The sequence below is a fragment of the Zosterops lateralis genome (genome assembly GCF_965231275.1).
Source record: "Zosterops lateralis genome assembly, chromosome: 8".
Lineage (NCBI taxonomy): Eukaryota > Metazoa > Chordata > Aves > Passeriformes > Zosteropidae > Zosterops > Zosterops lateralis.
The window spans coordinates 14,777,838-14,794,011 of NC_139768.1; the positions used below are offsets into that span (position 1 = coordinate 14,777,838).

General features: G+C 58.2%; 1 protein-coding gene across 1 annotated transcript; it reads left to right on the forward strand.

Annotated features, from left to right (window-relative positions):
• Nucleotides 1-3,583: 3,583 nt before the first annotated feature.
• LOC310912127 (prominin-1-A-like) lies at nucleotides 3,584-16,099 on the forward strand. Its single transcript, XM_083866386.1, has 25 exons — nucleotides 3,584-3,903; nucleotides 4,094-4,307; nucleotides 5,440-5,495; nucleotides 5,729-5,934; nucleotides 6,352-6,472; nucleotides 6,603-6,666; nucleotides 7,083-7,172; nucleotides 7,433-7,623; nucleotides 7,711-7,785; nucleotides 8,088-8,151; nucleotides 8,374-8,533; nucleotides 8,791-8,943; nucleotides 9,433-9,556; nucleotides 9,714-9,805; nucleotides 10,030-10,114; nucleotides 10,223-10,366; nucleotides 10,608-10,679; nucleotides 10,870-10,959; nucleotides 11,086-11,139; nucleotides 11,476-11,556; nucleotides 11,853-11,921; nucleotides 12,018-12,107; nucleotides 12,375-12,487; nucleotides 13,391-13,408; nucleotides 13,790-16,099. Exons 2-25 carry the CDS (start codon nucleotides 4,127-4,129, stop codon nucleotides 13,839-13,841), a joined length of 2,445 nt encoding a protein of 814 aa, XP_083722512.1. The 5' UTR covers nucleotides 3,584-3,903; nucleotides 4,094-4,126; the 3' UTR covers nucleotides 13,842-16,099.
• Nucleotides 16,100-16,174: the final 75 nt, after the last annotated feature.

Sequence of the window (16,174 nt, forward strand, 5' to 3'; positions counted from 1 at the left end):
TTTCCAAGGAGAAGATGGGAGGTGCCGGGGGAGGGTGTTTGTGCTAACTAACCAGTTCACCCCAGCAGCCTTGGAGTGGGGTTTTGGGGGAAGATGGGAGTCTGGGCTGCCCGCAGGAACCCTCTGGCATGCCCCATGGTGGGGTTGCAGCAAATGCTGCTGTGGGGGGGACTGCCCTAGTGGGGGTATAAATGTGTGTAAGAGTGTGTGTGTGAGAGAGGTTTGTGTGTCTGTCTGCGTGCGTAAGGGAGCCTGGGGTAGGTGGAGCAGCCCTGAATTTTGGGGGAGTGAGGGGTGCACTCCATTCTCTCTGTCAAGACACCCCCCCAGTTCCCTACCGGGGATCCCACAGTCCATGTCCCAGTGCCCCATGGAGCTTCGGGCTGGCAGGTGTCACTGAAGGCCTGCCTGTGCCCCGGGGCTCTGGCTGCTGCAGGGGTGCTCTAGCACCCCATGCCTTGCCCACTTGTGGGTGAGATTGCAGGAGGTTGCTGAGATGGGGTGGGGACCACCCTGTGTGCCCTCTCCTTCTGCTGTCCCCATGGTTGGGCAGGGAGACAGAGCCTTGAGTCAGCCCTACTCTGATCTCAAGGTGAGATACCTGTGTTGGCTCCTGGCCCCATCCATGGGCAGGTCAGAGGTGGAGGGCTCGACCCCTCAGACCCTCAGGCACAGAGGTCCCCACAGCACCTTTGCAGGTGGGGGTGGGATCCCAGGGTGGGAGCCCAGTGTGGCAGGGAGGGGGGCTCTGCATTGCAATTAAGGTACGATTTTCCACGCCATGCCACACGGCTGATGTGGAGGGTGCAGAGCCCTCACTGCCATGGGCACACTGTAATGCCTTTTTTTTTTTTTTTTTTTTTTTTTTTTTTTTTTTTTTTTCCTTCCTTCCTTCCTCCCCTCCATAGTTTGTGCCATTTATGAGTCATGTATGGTACCAATAAAATGACTTTTCGGTTTGAAGCTGTCCTGATCACTTATATCTGAGCACGGGACCAGGCTGATGAGTGGGCAATGCAGAGGGGAGGTTCCCTCATGTCCATGATGCCCTCACAGGGGGTGCAGGTACAGGGCTCACTGTGTTCCCTGGGTGATGCTGGCCTGCCTCTGCCTACTGGTTCCCAGGCAAGCCACAGCTGGCTCCTTGCCATGCCATGGAAAGCAGAAATCCCAGCAAGGGTAAGTAAAGGGTTGCTGGGAAATGGCCCAGTCCCCAAGTCAGAGCAAACAAGCAGCTTGAGGCCTTCCCAGACACCAAGGTGATGGGCACGTTCCCTGGCGTGCAGTGGGGGCTGTGTAATCCTGCCTGGGAACAGAGCAGGAACAGCTGAGCATCATAGAGGTTTCCTGGGGGAGCAAAGGAGGGATAGGGGACCAATAGAATGCCAGCCTCCAGGGGGACTGTGTTAGTATCCTTCTAGAAGCTGGGGTGCCCTGTACCAGTATTATTGGGGATATGAGGGAAAATGCTGCTCGTAAAACAGGGCTGATGCTGCAGAGGGTGAGAGCAGGGCAGGCCTGTATCTTCAGAGTAGGGGCAGGGGTTGGGTTGACACCTGGAGTGAGGGATGTCACCAGGGTATCCTTTCCCCTGACAGGGCTGAGGTCAGGGGGACTGCAGGATACTGGTGGTGTGGTAGGAGCTCATGGCTGGGCAGGTGAGGGCAGTGTGTCCCTGATGAGCCCATGGTCTGGCACCAGAGCTGAGGCATCAGTACCCTTGTTTCTGACATGCCCCAAGCTCTGACAGGCTCAGTGGGATGCCCTGGGCGGGAAGGGAGGAATGCTCTGCAGGAGCAGATCCTGCCATCTGTGCCAGATCCTGCACACACACCCGACAGCTGCTGGAGGGCCCCGAGGCAACACTTGGGGATTGAGGTCTGACCTGGAAAGCCCAAGGGAACCTTTGAAGCCCCCAAACCCCCTTCCCCATATCAGCTCCAGTGCTCTGAGAAACTCACTGGTTGTTGCCTTTTTTCCGCCTCTCTTCTGTTGGGATGAATCTGTGTCCTCTGCTGCCCTGCCCCAGTGCCAGTGCTGTGCCAGAGGATCCCACATGACACTCTGGCACCCAGCACAGGCCAGAGCAGGAGGAAAACCTAAAGCAGGGCTGCTCTCCTCCTTGTGCCACCTTCACCTAAGGTCACGGAGGGCATGCTTGCGTGTGCCAAGGAAAGTTAAGCAGTAACTGGGAGGTGGTGATGAGCAAGCTATGGGTGCTGGAGGGGCCAGGGAGCTCACCATGCAAAGGTCAGGTACAGCTCACCCAGAGTCCCTGCTGGTCCCAGTCCAAAAGCCCACAGTGTCCCATGCAGGGACACAGGGCAGGACCATCATGGGGGCTCCAGCTACTCTGGGGCAGGAGGTGGGGAGTGCAGGGCACAGCTGAGGGCTGGCATAGGGGCAAGGTGGGCAGCAAGGGTGGGCTCCTGGCAAGGCTGCTATGGCAAGGGTGGGCTGCTGGAGGGACCAGCAGTGCTGTTACCTCATGCCCTTAGAGGGGCAACACGTTGCGACGTGGTGTGGAAATTCACAGAGGACGGCAGGCAGCAGCTTGGTGAAACATGGAAGGCTCTTTATTATCTGACTCCAATAGCTTATATACATTTTGTACAGAGGGCCGAGATTGGCCCAAAGAGGTTACAACCTCCTGACTCCATTGGTCAATATGACCATCAGTCAAGTTCTCTCTCAGAGAACAAGAATGCAAAACATACAGATAAATTCCAAGAATACAATATTGTTTACATGAAGCAGCGTGAGAAGCTGCTGCAAAGACTCAAACACTTGAAACCAAGAAATGCAGGGACGACACAGTGGCTCTGGCAGTGTGGGGTGGCAAGGAGGGAGCATCCCCAAGCAGAGAGCCCGTGGGCGGCAGGTTCTCCCACGCTGGACAGGGCAGGGGCAGGGGTCTCTGGGGGAGATGGAGGATGCCAGGGCAGGCTGGGTGCAGGAGCAGGGGTGCTCCCCGGGTGGAGGAGGAGAGCCAAGGTGCAGCGGGGAGAGGTGGGGCAGAGGAGGGGGCCGGCGCGGCCGCACGCCCCGGACAGACCCGGCGGGCCGGGGCGGAAGGGGCGGCTCTGTCCGGCCTTTCCCGCACCTCCCGGGGCCGTGCGGAGCCGTGCCGGGCTGGGGAGCTCCGCCTGCCGGGACGTGACCCCGGGACACCTGCCTCCCATCCACCGGGTGCGTCCGCGGCACAAGCGGGAAGGAGCCGCGGCACCGCCCCGCTGCTGCCCCCGGCTGCGGCTCCCGGAGCTCCGGCGGGGCGGGGGATGGAGCCGTGGGAAAGCTCTGCGGGAGTGCGGATGGAGCCGAGCGGGCGCCCAGCCCTAGAGAAAACAAGCTGTCTGTGGGCCCCTGGGGCTGTTCCCCGCTTGGGGGGACCGGGACGCCTGTGAAAAATGCCGGCTTTGCCGCAGTGCCCCATTTCGGAAGGTTTTTAGATGCTAAACCTGCTCCTGTGGCTACAGCTGGTTTGTGTTGAAACCGTGAACGGCTCAACGCACCCCATCCCGGAAAGATGCAGATGGTGTGGGGCGGAGCGGGCGGGACGGCTGCCCTTGCGGTCACTCCGGGCCACCCGGCTCCTGGGTTGGGGCAGGAGGAAACCAGCACAGGCAGGGGAGCTTATCGGAGGGCGGGGAGAGGGACTCTTCCCGATTCCTGGGTCGGGACAGGGCCAGTGATGACCCTGACCCCGGCACAGATAGGCGGCCTGGGGTGGCCGGGTGCCAGGAGCTGTAAGGGGCAGGGGTGGGGCGATCGCGGCATCGCCTGTCCCGGCAAACAGCTTGTCAGCAATCACCGCTGAAACTTAAACAAAGCACCGAGCCGGGCGCTGGCACGGCGCGGCCGGACCCTGCCGCAGCTGTGGGTGCAGAGGTGTCAGAGGACAGGGTGAGTGCTCTGAATCCGCTCCATCCCCCACAGCCCCCCAGTCCCTCGTGGGCACCTCCTGCCTGGCTCCCCACCCCACCGCTCGCAGGACTCCTCATCTTTCCTCGGTGCTGTCCCTCAGCTCTTTCCTTCCGGGCAGGAGCAGGCAGGTGCCTGATTTTTTCTCCCTGCATTTCCTGGTCGGAGGCAGGAGGCAGGGCAGGCTGGGTGGCCCTTTGCCCCGATGACAGCGACAGCTCCTCTCAGTGCCCAGGTGTCCGCAGGAGCTGCTGCTATGGAGCTGGGAAACATCTCAAAGCCCACGTACGGCCCGGGCCTGGAGGCGCCGGGGAGCAGCACGCCGGGGCTGGTGACAATGGCCCACGGCTTCCTGCGGCTGGTGCAGCCCAACCCCCTGCCCACAGGTGGGTGCATGGCGGCGGGGGCTGGCAGGGGCTGGCAGGGGTGTGGGGGGCTGCTTGGGGCTGCCGGATCCCCGTTAAACACGAGCCCTCCTGCAGTGCTGACTGTCCATCCAGCATTTAAACACTGGGGTACTGGGCAGAGAGGGATACGGCTGGGGTAATCAGGAGTGGGATCCCCAGGACTGCCAGCTGTGTCCTGCTCGTGTCCCATAGCAACTGTGGGGCTGTCTTAGCTGGGCCCTAGGGCAGGCGTTAGTGGTAGTGCCACCTTGCAGACTCCTGCCCCATCCTCTCTCCAGGTATCTTAATCCTAGGCCCCCCCAAAATGTGCAGAGCAAACGCCACTCTGCCTGCAGGGTCTTTGCCTGTCTTGCAGCCCTCGGTGCTTGCTGGCCACCAAGAGCAGTGTGTCCCACTGGCAGTGGCAGCACTGTGTGCTCTCCCTGTGCACTGCCCTGCTTGTCAGCCCTTGTTCCTGTCACTGCTCTGTCCCAAAGCAGCTGCAGGTTGGCGCAGGTGGTACCAGGACCCTGTAGCTGCTCGATACTCATGGGGCAAGTGCTGCCCACCTGGAGGGAAATTCCCCTCTGGCTGCTGCCACCTGTGCTTCCTCCTTCACTGGCTTCAATTCTTGCTCACCATCAATGTGCTGGCAAAGGTGTGGCTTGACACTTGTGGCTTTGTGGAGTTATGTCACGCAGACACCGGGGTACGTGTGCCCCATGTGTTATCAAGGGTTGTAATGGGCATGGGGTGCAGGCAGGGAGAGCCCTGGGCATAAAAGAGGCAGTGGGCCCAACACTCATTCCTCACTGGCAGTGCTGTTGGGCATCTGTGTAGGGCTGGGCTGCCCCAGGGCTGTGTCCCTTATGCCTGCTGTGGTGAGGAATCTCCTTGTTCTGTGGACCCCTGAGAGCCTGGGAGCTGGCAGCACTTTTCCTGGGTGCAAAAATGCTGTATGATGTTATGGCTGGGGAGGGCAGCTGCAAGGTAGAAAAATTACATACTCAGAGCAGGTCTGAGCTGCATCCTTGGTTTGGGATGGACTCTCTGGGGGAGTCTGGGGCCCTTTTTGGAGAGCCCCACAGTGCCCAGCACCTGTTCATAGCCCTCTGTGCTTCTTGTCTCTCAGACCTGATTAATTTTGGGCAGCCCCAGAAGCAGTTCGGCCGGGAGGACATCCACAAGGTGAGCAGGCAGCTGGGGTGGGGAGCCAGCAGCCCCAGCCCACTGTGGACTGGGGCATGCTGGTGGGTGTTGCTCTGAGGCTGAGCCCTGGATGCCGGGCAGCAGCAAGGAGACATGTTCTGCTCCCTGGGGGGGCCCTTTTTGTCTGTTTGGGTCTGGACAGAGACCCAGGCAGAGCTGAGGAGCCTTCAGGGGCACCAGCGTTATGCTGTCTGTCATTGTTCCTATCCCAGCTGCTGCTCTACGAACTGGGTTTCCTCATCTGCGTGGCCATTGGAGTCCTCTTCATCATCCTCATGCCGCTGGTGGGATGCTGCTTCTGCTGCTGCCGCTGCTGCGGGAACTGCGGGGGCCGCATGTACCAGAAGCAGGGCCGGCGGATGCGCTGCCGGCGCCGGGCGCTCTGCGCCTCTGTCCTGCTGGTCTCCGCTTTCCTCCTGTGAGTGCGCTGGCCGGGAGGCTCCGGATGGAACCCAGGGGTGTCTGGAAGTGCCGGCGCTTGGTGGCCGGGTCAGGAAACTGCCATTGTTCACGAGTAGATCCCGGCACGGCGAGACAAAGGAGAGGAAGCAGCAGCGGTGGGAGGCTGGCCCCGGGGGGCTGCGCGTTGGCACCGTGCAGACCTTTCCCGACAGCTTCCCCACGGCGTGGGCCTCCGCCGTGCCTCAGTTTCCTGCGTCCCTCCTCTGGTCCCTCAGTGCAGTGCACTTGTGGGATGCACAGGAAGCAGGGGTCACTGGTGTGCTCCAGACCCTGCAGGCTGGGCTCTGTGTGGGTGGATTTGGAGGGTACTGGGGGCGAGCACTGACTGGGACTGAGCTCCCCTCATGCTGACTGTGCCACCCTTCCTTTGTAGGGCTGGTGGTGTCTGTGCCCTCATCAGCAACACCCGCTTCTCCCAGGCTGTGAAAAGCACCTTCCCCAATGTGAACAACACTCTGGAAGATGTCCACACCTACCTGGCCTCCATCCCCCAGGCACGCATGATCCCTCTGCCATGGCTTGGGGGAGGAGCAGCCCAAATAGTCCCCTGGGGCAGGGGAACAGAGGGGCTGGCAGCAGAGAAAGGTGCCCACCCTCACTGATAGCACATCTCTGTCCCTACAGCAAGTCGATTTTATCATCAGCAGGAGCGATGTCCCACTGGGCTATGCCAACCGCAGCCTCCAGGGTGAGAGGATGCAATGGGAGGGGCTGGAGCATCCCCATGGCCCCGTGGGCAGCTGCTCCAGGGTTGGGGGTTCTTGGGCTGTGGGGGTGTTGTGTGTGTTTACCTTTCTGTCCTGTGGGTGGTTGCTAACCCTGCGGGCCACTAGGCTCTTTCTTATGTGGATGTCTAAAGGGACTGGGTCTGGAGTCTCTTCCAAGCTCCAGCTCTGCTCCAGTTGCTGTTTTTCCCCATTCAGGCTCCTCTCTGGGAAGGGTGATGCAGGTGGTGGGAGGGTGGGAATATCCCCATTGCCCCCCACCGGGGGGGGGGTGGTGAGGGACGGGTGCTGGTGGTATCAGTGTTTTCACCAGCTTTCCTGCAAGTCCCAGGACCTTGCAGGGATCCTATCATTGACGCCACCTCTCCCATCTCTGCAGACATTGGGCCCAACCTGGGCAGCATGATCACCTCACACATCAGGAGCAGCACAGATGGGGCTCTGGGGTCTCTCCAGAGCCTCTTGCAAGGTACTGGCCCCATCCCTGGGAGGCTGGCAAGGGGCTCAGAGGGATGGTGGAACCAAGAGGTGGGGTAGGTGCATGTTTGGGTAAGGCTCCCTTGGAGGTGAATCCCTTTGGCCTCCCAACCACACCTTGGGGTAAGTGCCATGACTTTGAGGGTGGCCCTATGTTGCATTTTTTCATGGGTTCCTGAGGTTCAGCTGGGTGAGAATGGGTCCCTGCCACACTGGCAGGATGAGGCCTTGAGCTCCTCGCTATCTCCCCAGGGATGGAGACGCTGAAGGACACTTTTGGCAACATTGTCATCAGTCGCTCAAACCTCGAGGAGCTGCAGAGCAACTACAGCCAGCGGCTGGTCAGCCTGTGGGACAGACTCAACCTCACCCTGCAGAACTGTGGCCATCCCTGCCGCCAAGTGTCCCTGGATGGGCTCGCCTTTGCCACCAACTTCAGCACGGTGAGGAGGGGCAAGGTGTGGATGAGGGGCCCCAGCAGGCCCTGCCCCAGCCCCCACATCTCCCTCACCCCAGGCTCTTTCCTGCAGATCCCAGGTGTGGAGCAGCAGCTGAAGGCACTGAGTGAGGTCTCTGATTCAAAGATAGAGACTGAGTTAGAGGAGGTAAGATGTGTCCCCTTCACCCAAGCACAAAGCTGGGTGCTCCTGCAACTGTTGGGGCCATGATGAGGGGGAGTGGGTTGGGAAGAGCTCTGTCAAGGAGTTCAGTGTGTGACATGGAGGGAGAGGCTGGCCAGAGGTCTGCTTGCTGTCTCAACCATCCCTGTACAGTTGTAGGGTGGACTGGGTGCTGTGGGGAGGCTGGCTGTCCTGTGCTACTAGGGTCTGGGGACAAGGGGATGTGCTGCTCAGCCCTGGATTGCAGGCAGGGATGTGAGTTTTCTGCTGTGCTCCCCTGGATGCAGGTTAACAGAACGCTGGACACGATCCCTGACAAGGTGCAAGAGCAGTCCCAGGAAGTGGTGGCACGTAAGCAGGGCTTTGTGTGCTGTCTTCTTCTAGGGTTCCTTCTTCCTTTCTCAAGCCATTCTTTCTTGGAGGCCTTCCCTGCAGCCCTGGCTGTCCCCAGGTGCCATCACGCCAATGTCATCCTTGGCCATGACTGTCCCTTCCCTATCCTTTCTGAGTCCTCAGTGCCCTGCAGGACCCAGGCAGCAGCTCACAATGTCAGCGTGTCCCTGTTCCTTGCAGAGAGCCAGGACCAGCTGGGCCTTATCAGGCAGGAGATCAGAAGATTGCAGGAAGAGTTGCCACTCCTGGATGTAGAGGAGAAAGTTGGGGCCTTTGTGAGCAATGCCACATCGGTGCTGGAGAAGTACAGGGAGCCGATCATTGCCTGGGATGGGGTCAGGTGGGCGAGGGGCTGCAGCCCCGGCTCTATTGTCTGGAGAGTTTTAAGGCTCCTGCTCCTCCAGTTGCTGGAGGTGGGGGCTTGCTGGGTTGTGGGTGCAGGGTAGTCAGAGCTGTGCCTTGCAGACACACATGCCCCTTCCTTGCTGTGGTGTCTGGGACCTTTTCCCCTCCCCATGAAGGCAGACAGTGGGCTGTAGGGTGCTGTTCAGGGTCCCAGGTTCTGCTGCCTGACTCCTGCCCTTTGTCTTTCCCCAGGTTGATCGTGTGTGCCCTCCTATGCTGCACGGTGCTGCTGGTGGTCCTGTGCAACGTTTTTGGGCTGCTGCTGGGGCCCCTGGGGCTGAAGGAAAGTGTGCTGCCCACAGAGCGCAGCAGCCTCTCCAATGCTGGCGGGAACTTCTTCATGGCGTGAGGCTCCATTGGCTGCCAAGGACATGTGTGGGAGCAGTGGGATGGGTGGGCAGGGCTGGTCTGGGAATGCTTGAGCTCCTAAATCAGCATATTACTGCAGCTTAATGGCCTGCCCCATGGCAACTCCCCGTGCAGGTGGTAAATTGAAGGTCAAACGTGGTGCTGGTGAGAGGCATTCGAGGGGAGCCTGTTTTCCCTGTGATGGCAGCGAGGGCTGGCAGTGTGTGCGTGGGTGCCGCAGCTCTGCAAGGGAGTGCTGGCTTGCAGAGCTGTGGGAAGCTTTTCTGGAATCCAAGCTCCAGGGTAGAGCCCAGTCATGCTCTGGGGTCTGAAGGCAGAACAGAGATGAGCTTGTGGGAAGGGTGGTGTTCCTACAACTGTGGGGGGGATGAGGGGTGTGCAGCCCCTGGGCTCTGCTGGGGGCAATGCCAGCATCACTGCTGGGCCACAGGGGTGCTGGTGCTGATGGCATTTCTGTCCCGGCAGAGGGGTTGGCTTCAGTTTCATCTTCTCCTGGCTACTCATGCTGCTGGTGACGATCATCTTTGTGCTGGGGGGGAACATTTACATGTTCTTCTGTGAGTCCTGGCACAACCAGCAGCTCTTCCAGGTAAGCTTGCTGTGGGGAAACAGCTCTGCCTGGAGATACTGCTGCCTAAATAAGGACTGCTGGTGGAGCAGAGGCAGCACTAGCCATTTAGGATGCTCTTCCAATGTGTCCTGTACTGCACTATGTCTAGTTTCTGCATCTCTTTCCTTGCTCTTAGCTCCTGGACACCCCTGGCATGATCCCTAACTTCAATCTCTCAGAGCTGCTGGGCCTGAAGGGTGACACGGCAAACTTCTCAGAGATATACAGGTGGGTCCCAGCCCTGACACTGTGTCTTTGGTGGGGGTAGAGCTACTCAATGCCCTCAGATGCTCTCCAGGAGCAGGCCAGCTTGCCCTACTTCCCAGGCTGCAGGTAGGCACTAGTTTAAGGGAAGGGGCAAGGTGCAACCTACCTGCACAGGTGAGGACATACTCCTGGGAGGGCTTGGTCCTCACCTGCCCTGTTTTCAACCCCATGCCCCCATCCTGCAGGGAGTGCCAGAAAGACGCTTCCCTGTGGCAAACTCTGCACTTGGACCAGAGCATATCCCTGGATGAGCTCTTGAATATCAGCCAGGTGAGCATGGGGGTTGCCAGGGTCTTGAGGACAGGGATCCAGACCAAGGGCTGAGGGGACAGTAAGGGGCCAGCACATGTCCCATCATGGCCCCCTTTGCTCTGGCAGTACACCGAAGACATCTCCACAGCTTTTGAGAAGATGAACATCAATCTAAGCCCCATCTCCCTGCTCAGCCAGAGGCAGAAAGACCTGCTGCTGAATGCCAGTCAGGCTGGACAGCCTCCCAACTTCACCCTCACCCTGGAGCAGGTGTGCTGGATGTAGCCTGGTCTTGGGATTGGGGGTTGCATGTGGGTTGAGGAGGTCTACTGCTCTCTCCTTTTGCTGCTGTGGGAGTCCTCTGCCATTTGGGTAACCTGTTAGGGTAACAAGACACATCCTCTGTGTGGCCCTGGCTCCACTCTGCCCCACAAATAAGGGGTATAAGGGGTATAGCTCCCCTCATGAATCCCATTCTTCATTCTCATGGCTCTGTCTCTGCCTTTTCCAGTTGGATCAGAATTTGACCCAGGGAAGCCTCCTGGATCTGGCTGCAGAGTTGGAGCAGCTGGCAGAACAAGTGGTGAGAGACCATGACACCCCAGGGCCATAGCCACGTTGTCTCCAAAGCCACTGGTTGCAGGGCTCCTCTGTGCCTGCCTGGGTGTTGAGGGGAGGCCCTTTACTCTTGCCCAGCTCTTTTCCTCAGACTGGCCCATCAGCTGGCTGTGGTGAGGCACAGAGCTGGCCACTGCTGACTGCAGCTCTTCCAGGACACGGATATGAAAAAAGACCTGGAAGATAGTGCTCGTGACCTGAGGGAGCTGGAAAAGGATATGCAGGCGAGCTTCTCTGGGCCACTGGTGAGTGCTGCTGGAGGATATCCTGGGGATGCTGGGTTGGGTTTCCCTAGAGCTCAGAGCCTCCTGGCAGGGTCTTGTCTGAGCTGTGGGGTCTGCACCTCTGACCTCCCTTCTCTCCATTCCCAGCAAAGTCTGAAGGAGAACATCCACTCAGTGCAGAGTGGGGCTGCCCAGCTACAGGTAAGCTGCACAAGGGGAGTGCATGGCAGTCCCGGGCACCCTGCGAAGCACCCTCGAGGTCCTGCAGTGGAGGTGGTGGGGCTAATCTGCAGTCTAGGGGGCTGCTATGGGACTCTTCATGTGCTGGGGGGCTGTTCGTGGGGTAGAGGGAGGGAGGCCATGGACCCTGCCAGGCACAGGCTCCCTCCACCTGAGGTACTTGGTACTACCAGCGTGTGACTGCTGGGAACACCACAGCTCTGAGAGGCTGTGCCCCAGGGGATTGCTGCTGTGCAGGGTTGGTGAAGTCCAGAGACCCCACTTAGATCACACTGCTGAAAGCACCTTTTACCTCAGGGACAGACAATGGCTGCACTGGACAAAGCCAACAAAACCCAGGAGTTCCTGGAGAGGGAGATGCCAAACATCATCAAGAACGTGAGCTTGCTTTGCCCTGCTGCCAGGTTACACGGATCAGACCCCTTCACCAAGACTTCCCTCTATACAGGGAAGCCAAACCTTGTCTGGCTTCTCATCCAGCTCGCCTTCCCTGGGTGTCTCCTGCACCCCTGGGTGTATTCCTTCCCTAGAAAGGGACTGGGGTAGGGTGAAGCATTTGGCCCTATTGCTGCTGGGCTGAGGTGGTCTGAGAGCCCTGATCCTGACATGGAGAGGATGTGGGGCATGGAGGGGGCTGGTGGTGCAACATCTCCACTCTGTGCTTGCCCTTCCAGGAGACAAGGGCCTTCCTGGAGCAGCTGTTGTATTACTTTGAGACCTACATTTCATGGGCCAAGAGCAGGGTAAGCTAAGCCTTCCTCAGCCAGGTGGAGAGAAGGGGAGAATGAGTTGCTGGGCTTCGTGGATGCTGACATATGCTGTCCCCACCATATCTCCAGGTGACAGAAGATGTGGCACGTTGCAAGCCCATAGCTCAGTCCTTGGATAATGTGGAGGTCATTGGCTGTGACTATATCATGGACTCTGTGGTGAGTTGGGCAGCGGTGTGTTGAGTGACACATGTGTTTGGGGTGGCAGTGAGGTCCTCTCATCCTTCTTATGCACAGAATGAAGGATACAGGGAAGGATCAGGGATGCACAGGAGGCAGTGCTCAGCTTCTGCCAGCAAACTGCTGTGGCTAAGAGGAAAGGCCAGGCTCTGAGAAGGAGTGGGTTGTAATTGGGGAGCACTGGGAGGAAAAGAGATGCTCCCAGTCACTCTCTGGACCTAAAGGCTCTTCCTCCACCCTATGCAGAATGCCTTCTGGTTCAGCCTGGGCTGGTGCACCTTGTTCCTGCTGCCCAGCATCATCCTGGCTGTCAGACTTGCCAAGTTTTACCGTCGTATGGACGTTGCTGATGTGTACAGGTGAGGAGCAGCCCCACCCCCTGTGACTACACTGGGTCTGGGGTCCCCCTGCCACCTGTCCCTTCATGTCCTGTGGGGCTCATGCTAAAGTAACGTGGGCTGGGAAGAACCTGAGTGGTGGCTTGGGGCCCTCAGCCTCTGAGGATGGGGATCTTCTGGAGCTTTTCTCTGCCTGCTCTGAACCTCCTGTTGGGCAGACAAAGGTGGATCCCCTTTAGAGGAAGGAGGCTGGCAGGGCTGAAGCCCCAGCCTGGCACAAGTCCAGCACCTGACTCGCTCTGTTTGCACCATTTTTGTGCTGGAGCACTGGCATGGGAGTACAGCTGGATGCTGTGCAGAATGCAATGTGCTGTGGTTGGAGGCATTGCCACGAGGGCGCAGTGCTTGCTCACATACCTGTGGCCGCTGGTGTCCTGGGGCTGCCCTCCAACCCTCTGGGACACTGCCTGGCAGCTCCATCATCAGCACAGGCACTGACCCCTGAGGGGAGTGAGCACTTTTTGGTTGGATTTCCAACTCCTGAGGTGGAAATCATGGCCCTGTGATGCAGCTGCTGTGCTGGGGGTTCCCCAGCTTCTGGCACCCCTCTAAGCTGGCTGGAGACTTGTGCTCAGCTTCCCAGGAGCTGAAGTTGAGGCATAGGGAGCTGGGTGCTGATGAGGTGCTGAGCATGGGGCCCTGCTATGCCTTCCTGGGGAAGGAGCACTGATGCTCTGAGGGCCTGTAAGAGCCCAACTCTGTTCAGATCAGGCAGCCAGGATGGAGGGGACCACAGCACCCTGAAGCCCACGTGCTCTCTTTTTGTGACCCATGGGAGACCTTGTCCCACCATGAGATGCTGGGCTGTCCACAAGGCACCTTCTTGCCCCACTAACACTGTCCTTTCTTCTTTCTCTCCTCTAGGAATGAAGACTTTGAGATGTAAGCTACTTACACTGCCAGGTCCCTGTGTGGGGTGGGGGGGAGCCCCTATAGTACAGGGGGGACAGAGGGAGGGGGATGGGGATGAGGGTGAGTGCAGACCAAGGAGTGTGTTGGTACCAGGGGATGGCTGTGAAGGTGAGACTTTTGTAGTGCATGCAGTTGTGGTTTCCTCTATCATCTTCCCACACTTGTAAGTCCAGAGATGCTCCTGGTCCCAGTCTCCCGAGCTGGCGGGTTTGGGGAAGCTGTCTCCATACCCTATTTCCTGTGGGGATGGGTGATAGCAGTGGGATGATATTTGACCATTCCAGTGTATCTTGAGCTGTCCCTTGCTCCCCTCTGTGGCTGGTGGTGACATATGTGACTTTGGTTTTGCAGGCCACCAACATTCAACTCCTACAAAATCCCCAGGCCTTCTACGAGGCATTAGTCCCCATCACCTACAGATGGAGGAGGAAATGAACCGATCCCCTCACTTGAAAAATGTGACTATTTATTTTTGCAGGGCTGTAATTTTTGGTGTCAGACAATAAATGGTGTGTTTGTGTGCACTGTGGGATGTGACTGTGCTCCTCAGGTCTAGCAGTGATGGAAGTACGCAGGGCTAGGGGGTGGTGGGTTCCCCACTGCTGGCACAAGGCTGTGCCTGGGACCAGAGGGCTCTTTCTGGTGTTCCCAAGTGTGCTCTGCCCACTACCAGCCAATGGGGTCAATACAGGATCACTGCTCAGCGTCACAACAACTGACGTTGCCCTGATGAGGCAGCCCTTTGCACCTCTGACTGGGTGAGTGCCAGGTCCCTCCCTGGGACAAACTACGCAAAGAGCCTCCTGTCCATGAAGTGCCACCCCAAGCTGTCCCCAGCACATGAACACTTCCCTCTGGCAACCCTAGTACGTATCATCTGTGGATTTCCATTGAGTTTATGGGGTGCCTGCAGCCCACACCTCCTTCCCTCTGCAAGATATGGTGGCATCAGTACTTTCTGTGCCCACCCTGCACACCCTATACTCTGCACAGAAAGAACTGTATGCATAGATAAACCAGGAGTGACTTGGCCTAGAGCCTTGGGGTGAGTTCAGGTGTTGCTTTGTGCTGCTCCTTGGTGCAAGCACAGGGATCATCCCAAAAGCTGTGTCAGGCACAGAGGATATACATGAGCAGCTTGACTCATTTCCTGTGTTGCAAAGTCCAAGTTTCTCTGGAGCAGAGTGAGAGGGCCAGGCCAGCCAGCTCCCCCTCCACTACGTGCATCTCTTTTTATTGCTCTTTCCACTTGCCTTCAGATCTAATTGCTAGTTTTTCCTTTGGGCTTTATCTGAAGCTGCACCAGCCTTACCTCCTGCTGTCTCCCCCAGCAGGGTCTGACTGCAGAGAGAGCCCTGTGCTTGCCTATCAGTCAGCTGAATCTGTCCTTCAGAGTGGTTTGGCCCCTGTTTCCCCCAGGGATGCCCACCCTTCCTGGTTCTTGGAGTGAGACATCCAGCAACCCCTTGGAAAGCATTCAGCTCAGTTTTGTCTCATTTCCTCTGCCCTGGACCCTCAGCCTCCAGAATTCTGACTACTTCCTGTTTGTCTAGGGCCCATACATGGAGGCTTCTACCCCCAAGCCTCAGGCTGTCCCTACTGCATCATGTTCACTTCCTCTTCCCTTGCTGTGCCTCGGGGATCCCAGCTCACAGGACTGCTGCTGGCTTCAGTTTCTGCTTGCTGGCTTTGTGGGCATTGCTTCTTTCCTGCTCTGCCTTCTCTGCAGAGCCAGTGCTGGAAGGCAGGGAGCTTGACCCTCGTTCACTGTGTCACTATCAATGTAAGGCCACCTGCACCCAAACCCAGCCTGGCCATGCAGGTGTCCTCCCTAAGTGACTGCACAGCCTTTGCCAAAGTGTGGGGCTTGCTCTCAGCAGCTCCCCATTCAGTACAGCTCTAGGGCAGTGTTCCAATCCCTGGAGCCAAGGCTCTAAGAGGTGTTGGGGTCCATCATCCTCCTCCCAACCAGCCCTGGGAGGTGGGTGAGACCAGTGCCAGGCAAGGCCAGCAGTGGCCTGGAGAGGAGGCAAGGACAGCCCATTACAAAATGCCCACTGTGGGTGCTACCAGCTCTCCTCACATGCTCTCCCTCCGCTCACGTGTGTGGCAGCTGCCACAGTGAGAGGGAAACTCACAGTGCCCTGTGGCCACAGCACAAGGCCCCCCACCAAGGAAAGTCTCATCAATAACCAGCCAGTCTCTAGGGAACCATTGCAGCAGTTCCTCTTCCTCTTTGCCAGGCCTTTTTCCACCGCAGGGACTTTCCGCAGTCAAGCCCTTCTCTGGGGAGACCCTGCCACATCTTTACAGCAGTTTCCCAAACAATAATCTCTCCAACGGCAGCTCTGACATTGTGCCTGGCAGCAGGATTTTGCTGGGCCAGCCAGGTGCTCTCTGTTGCTAGTTTTCCTAAAAAAAAAAAGATAATTTGAAGGTCTTGAGAAAAAAAATCCTCCCCTTCTCAACTCTCTGTTGGGCCTAGCCACAGCCCTGTAGGGCCTGGATGGCCCTTCCCTGAGGCACACACACTCCAGCCTGCCTGTGCAGACTCCTGCCTCCATGGCTTCATAGTGGTAAGCAGCTGAGTGCCACAGAGGAAATAGGCTTATCTGGGCACGCTTTCTGAACTCAGCTATACCAGTTGTGAGCCATGCTGGGCAGCACCAGAGAGATGAGCCTGGCCCCTTTTCACCAGAGGCGAAAAAAGATTGCTCTCCTCCTGAGGGTGTGTAC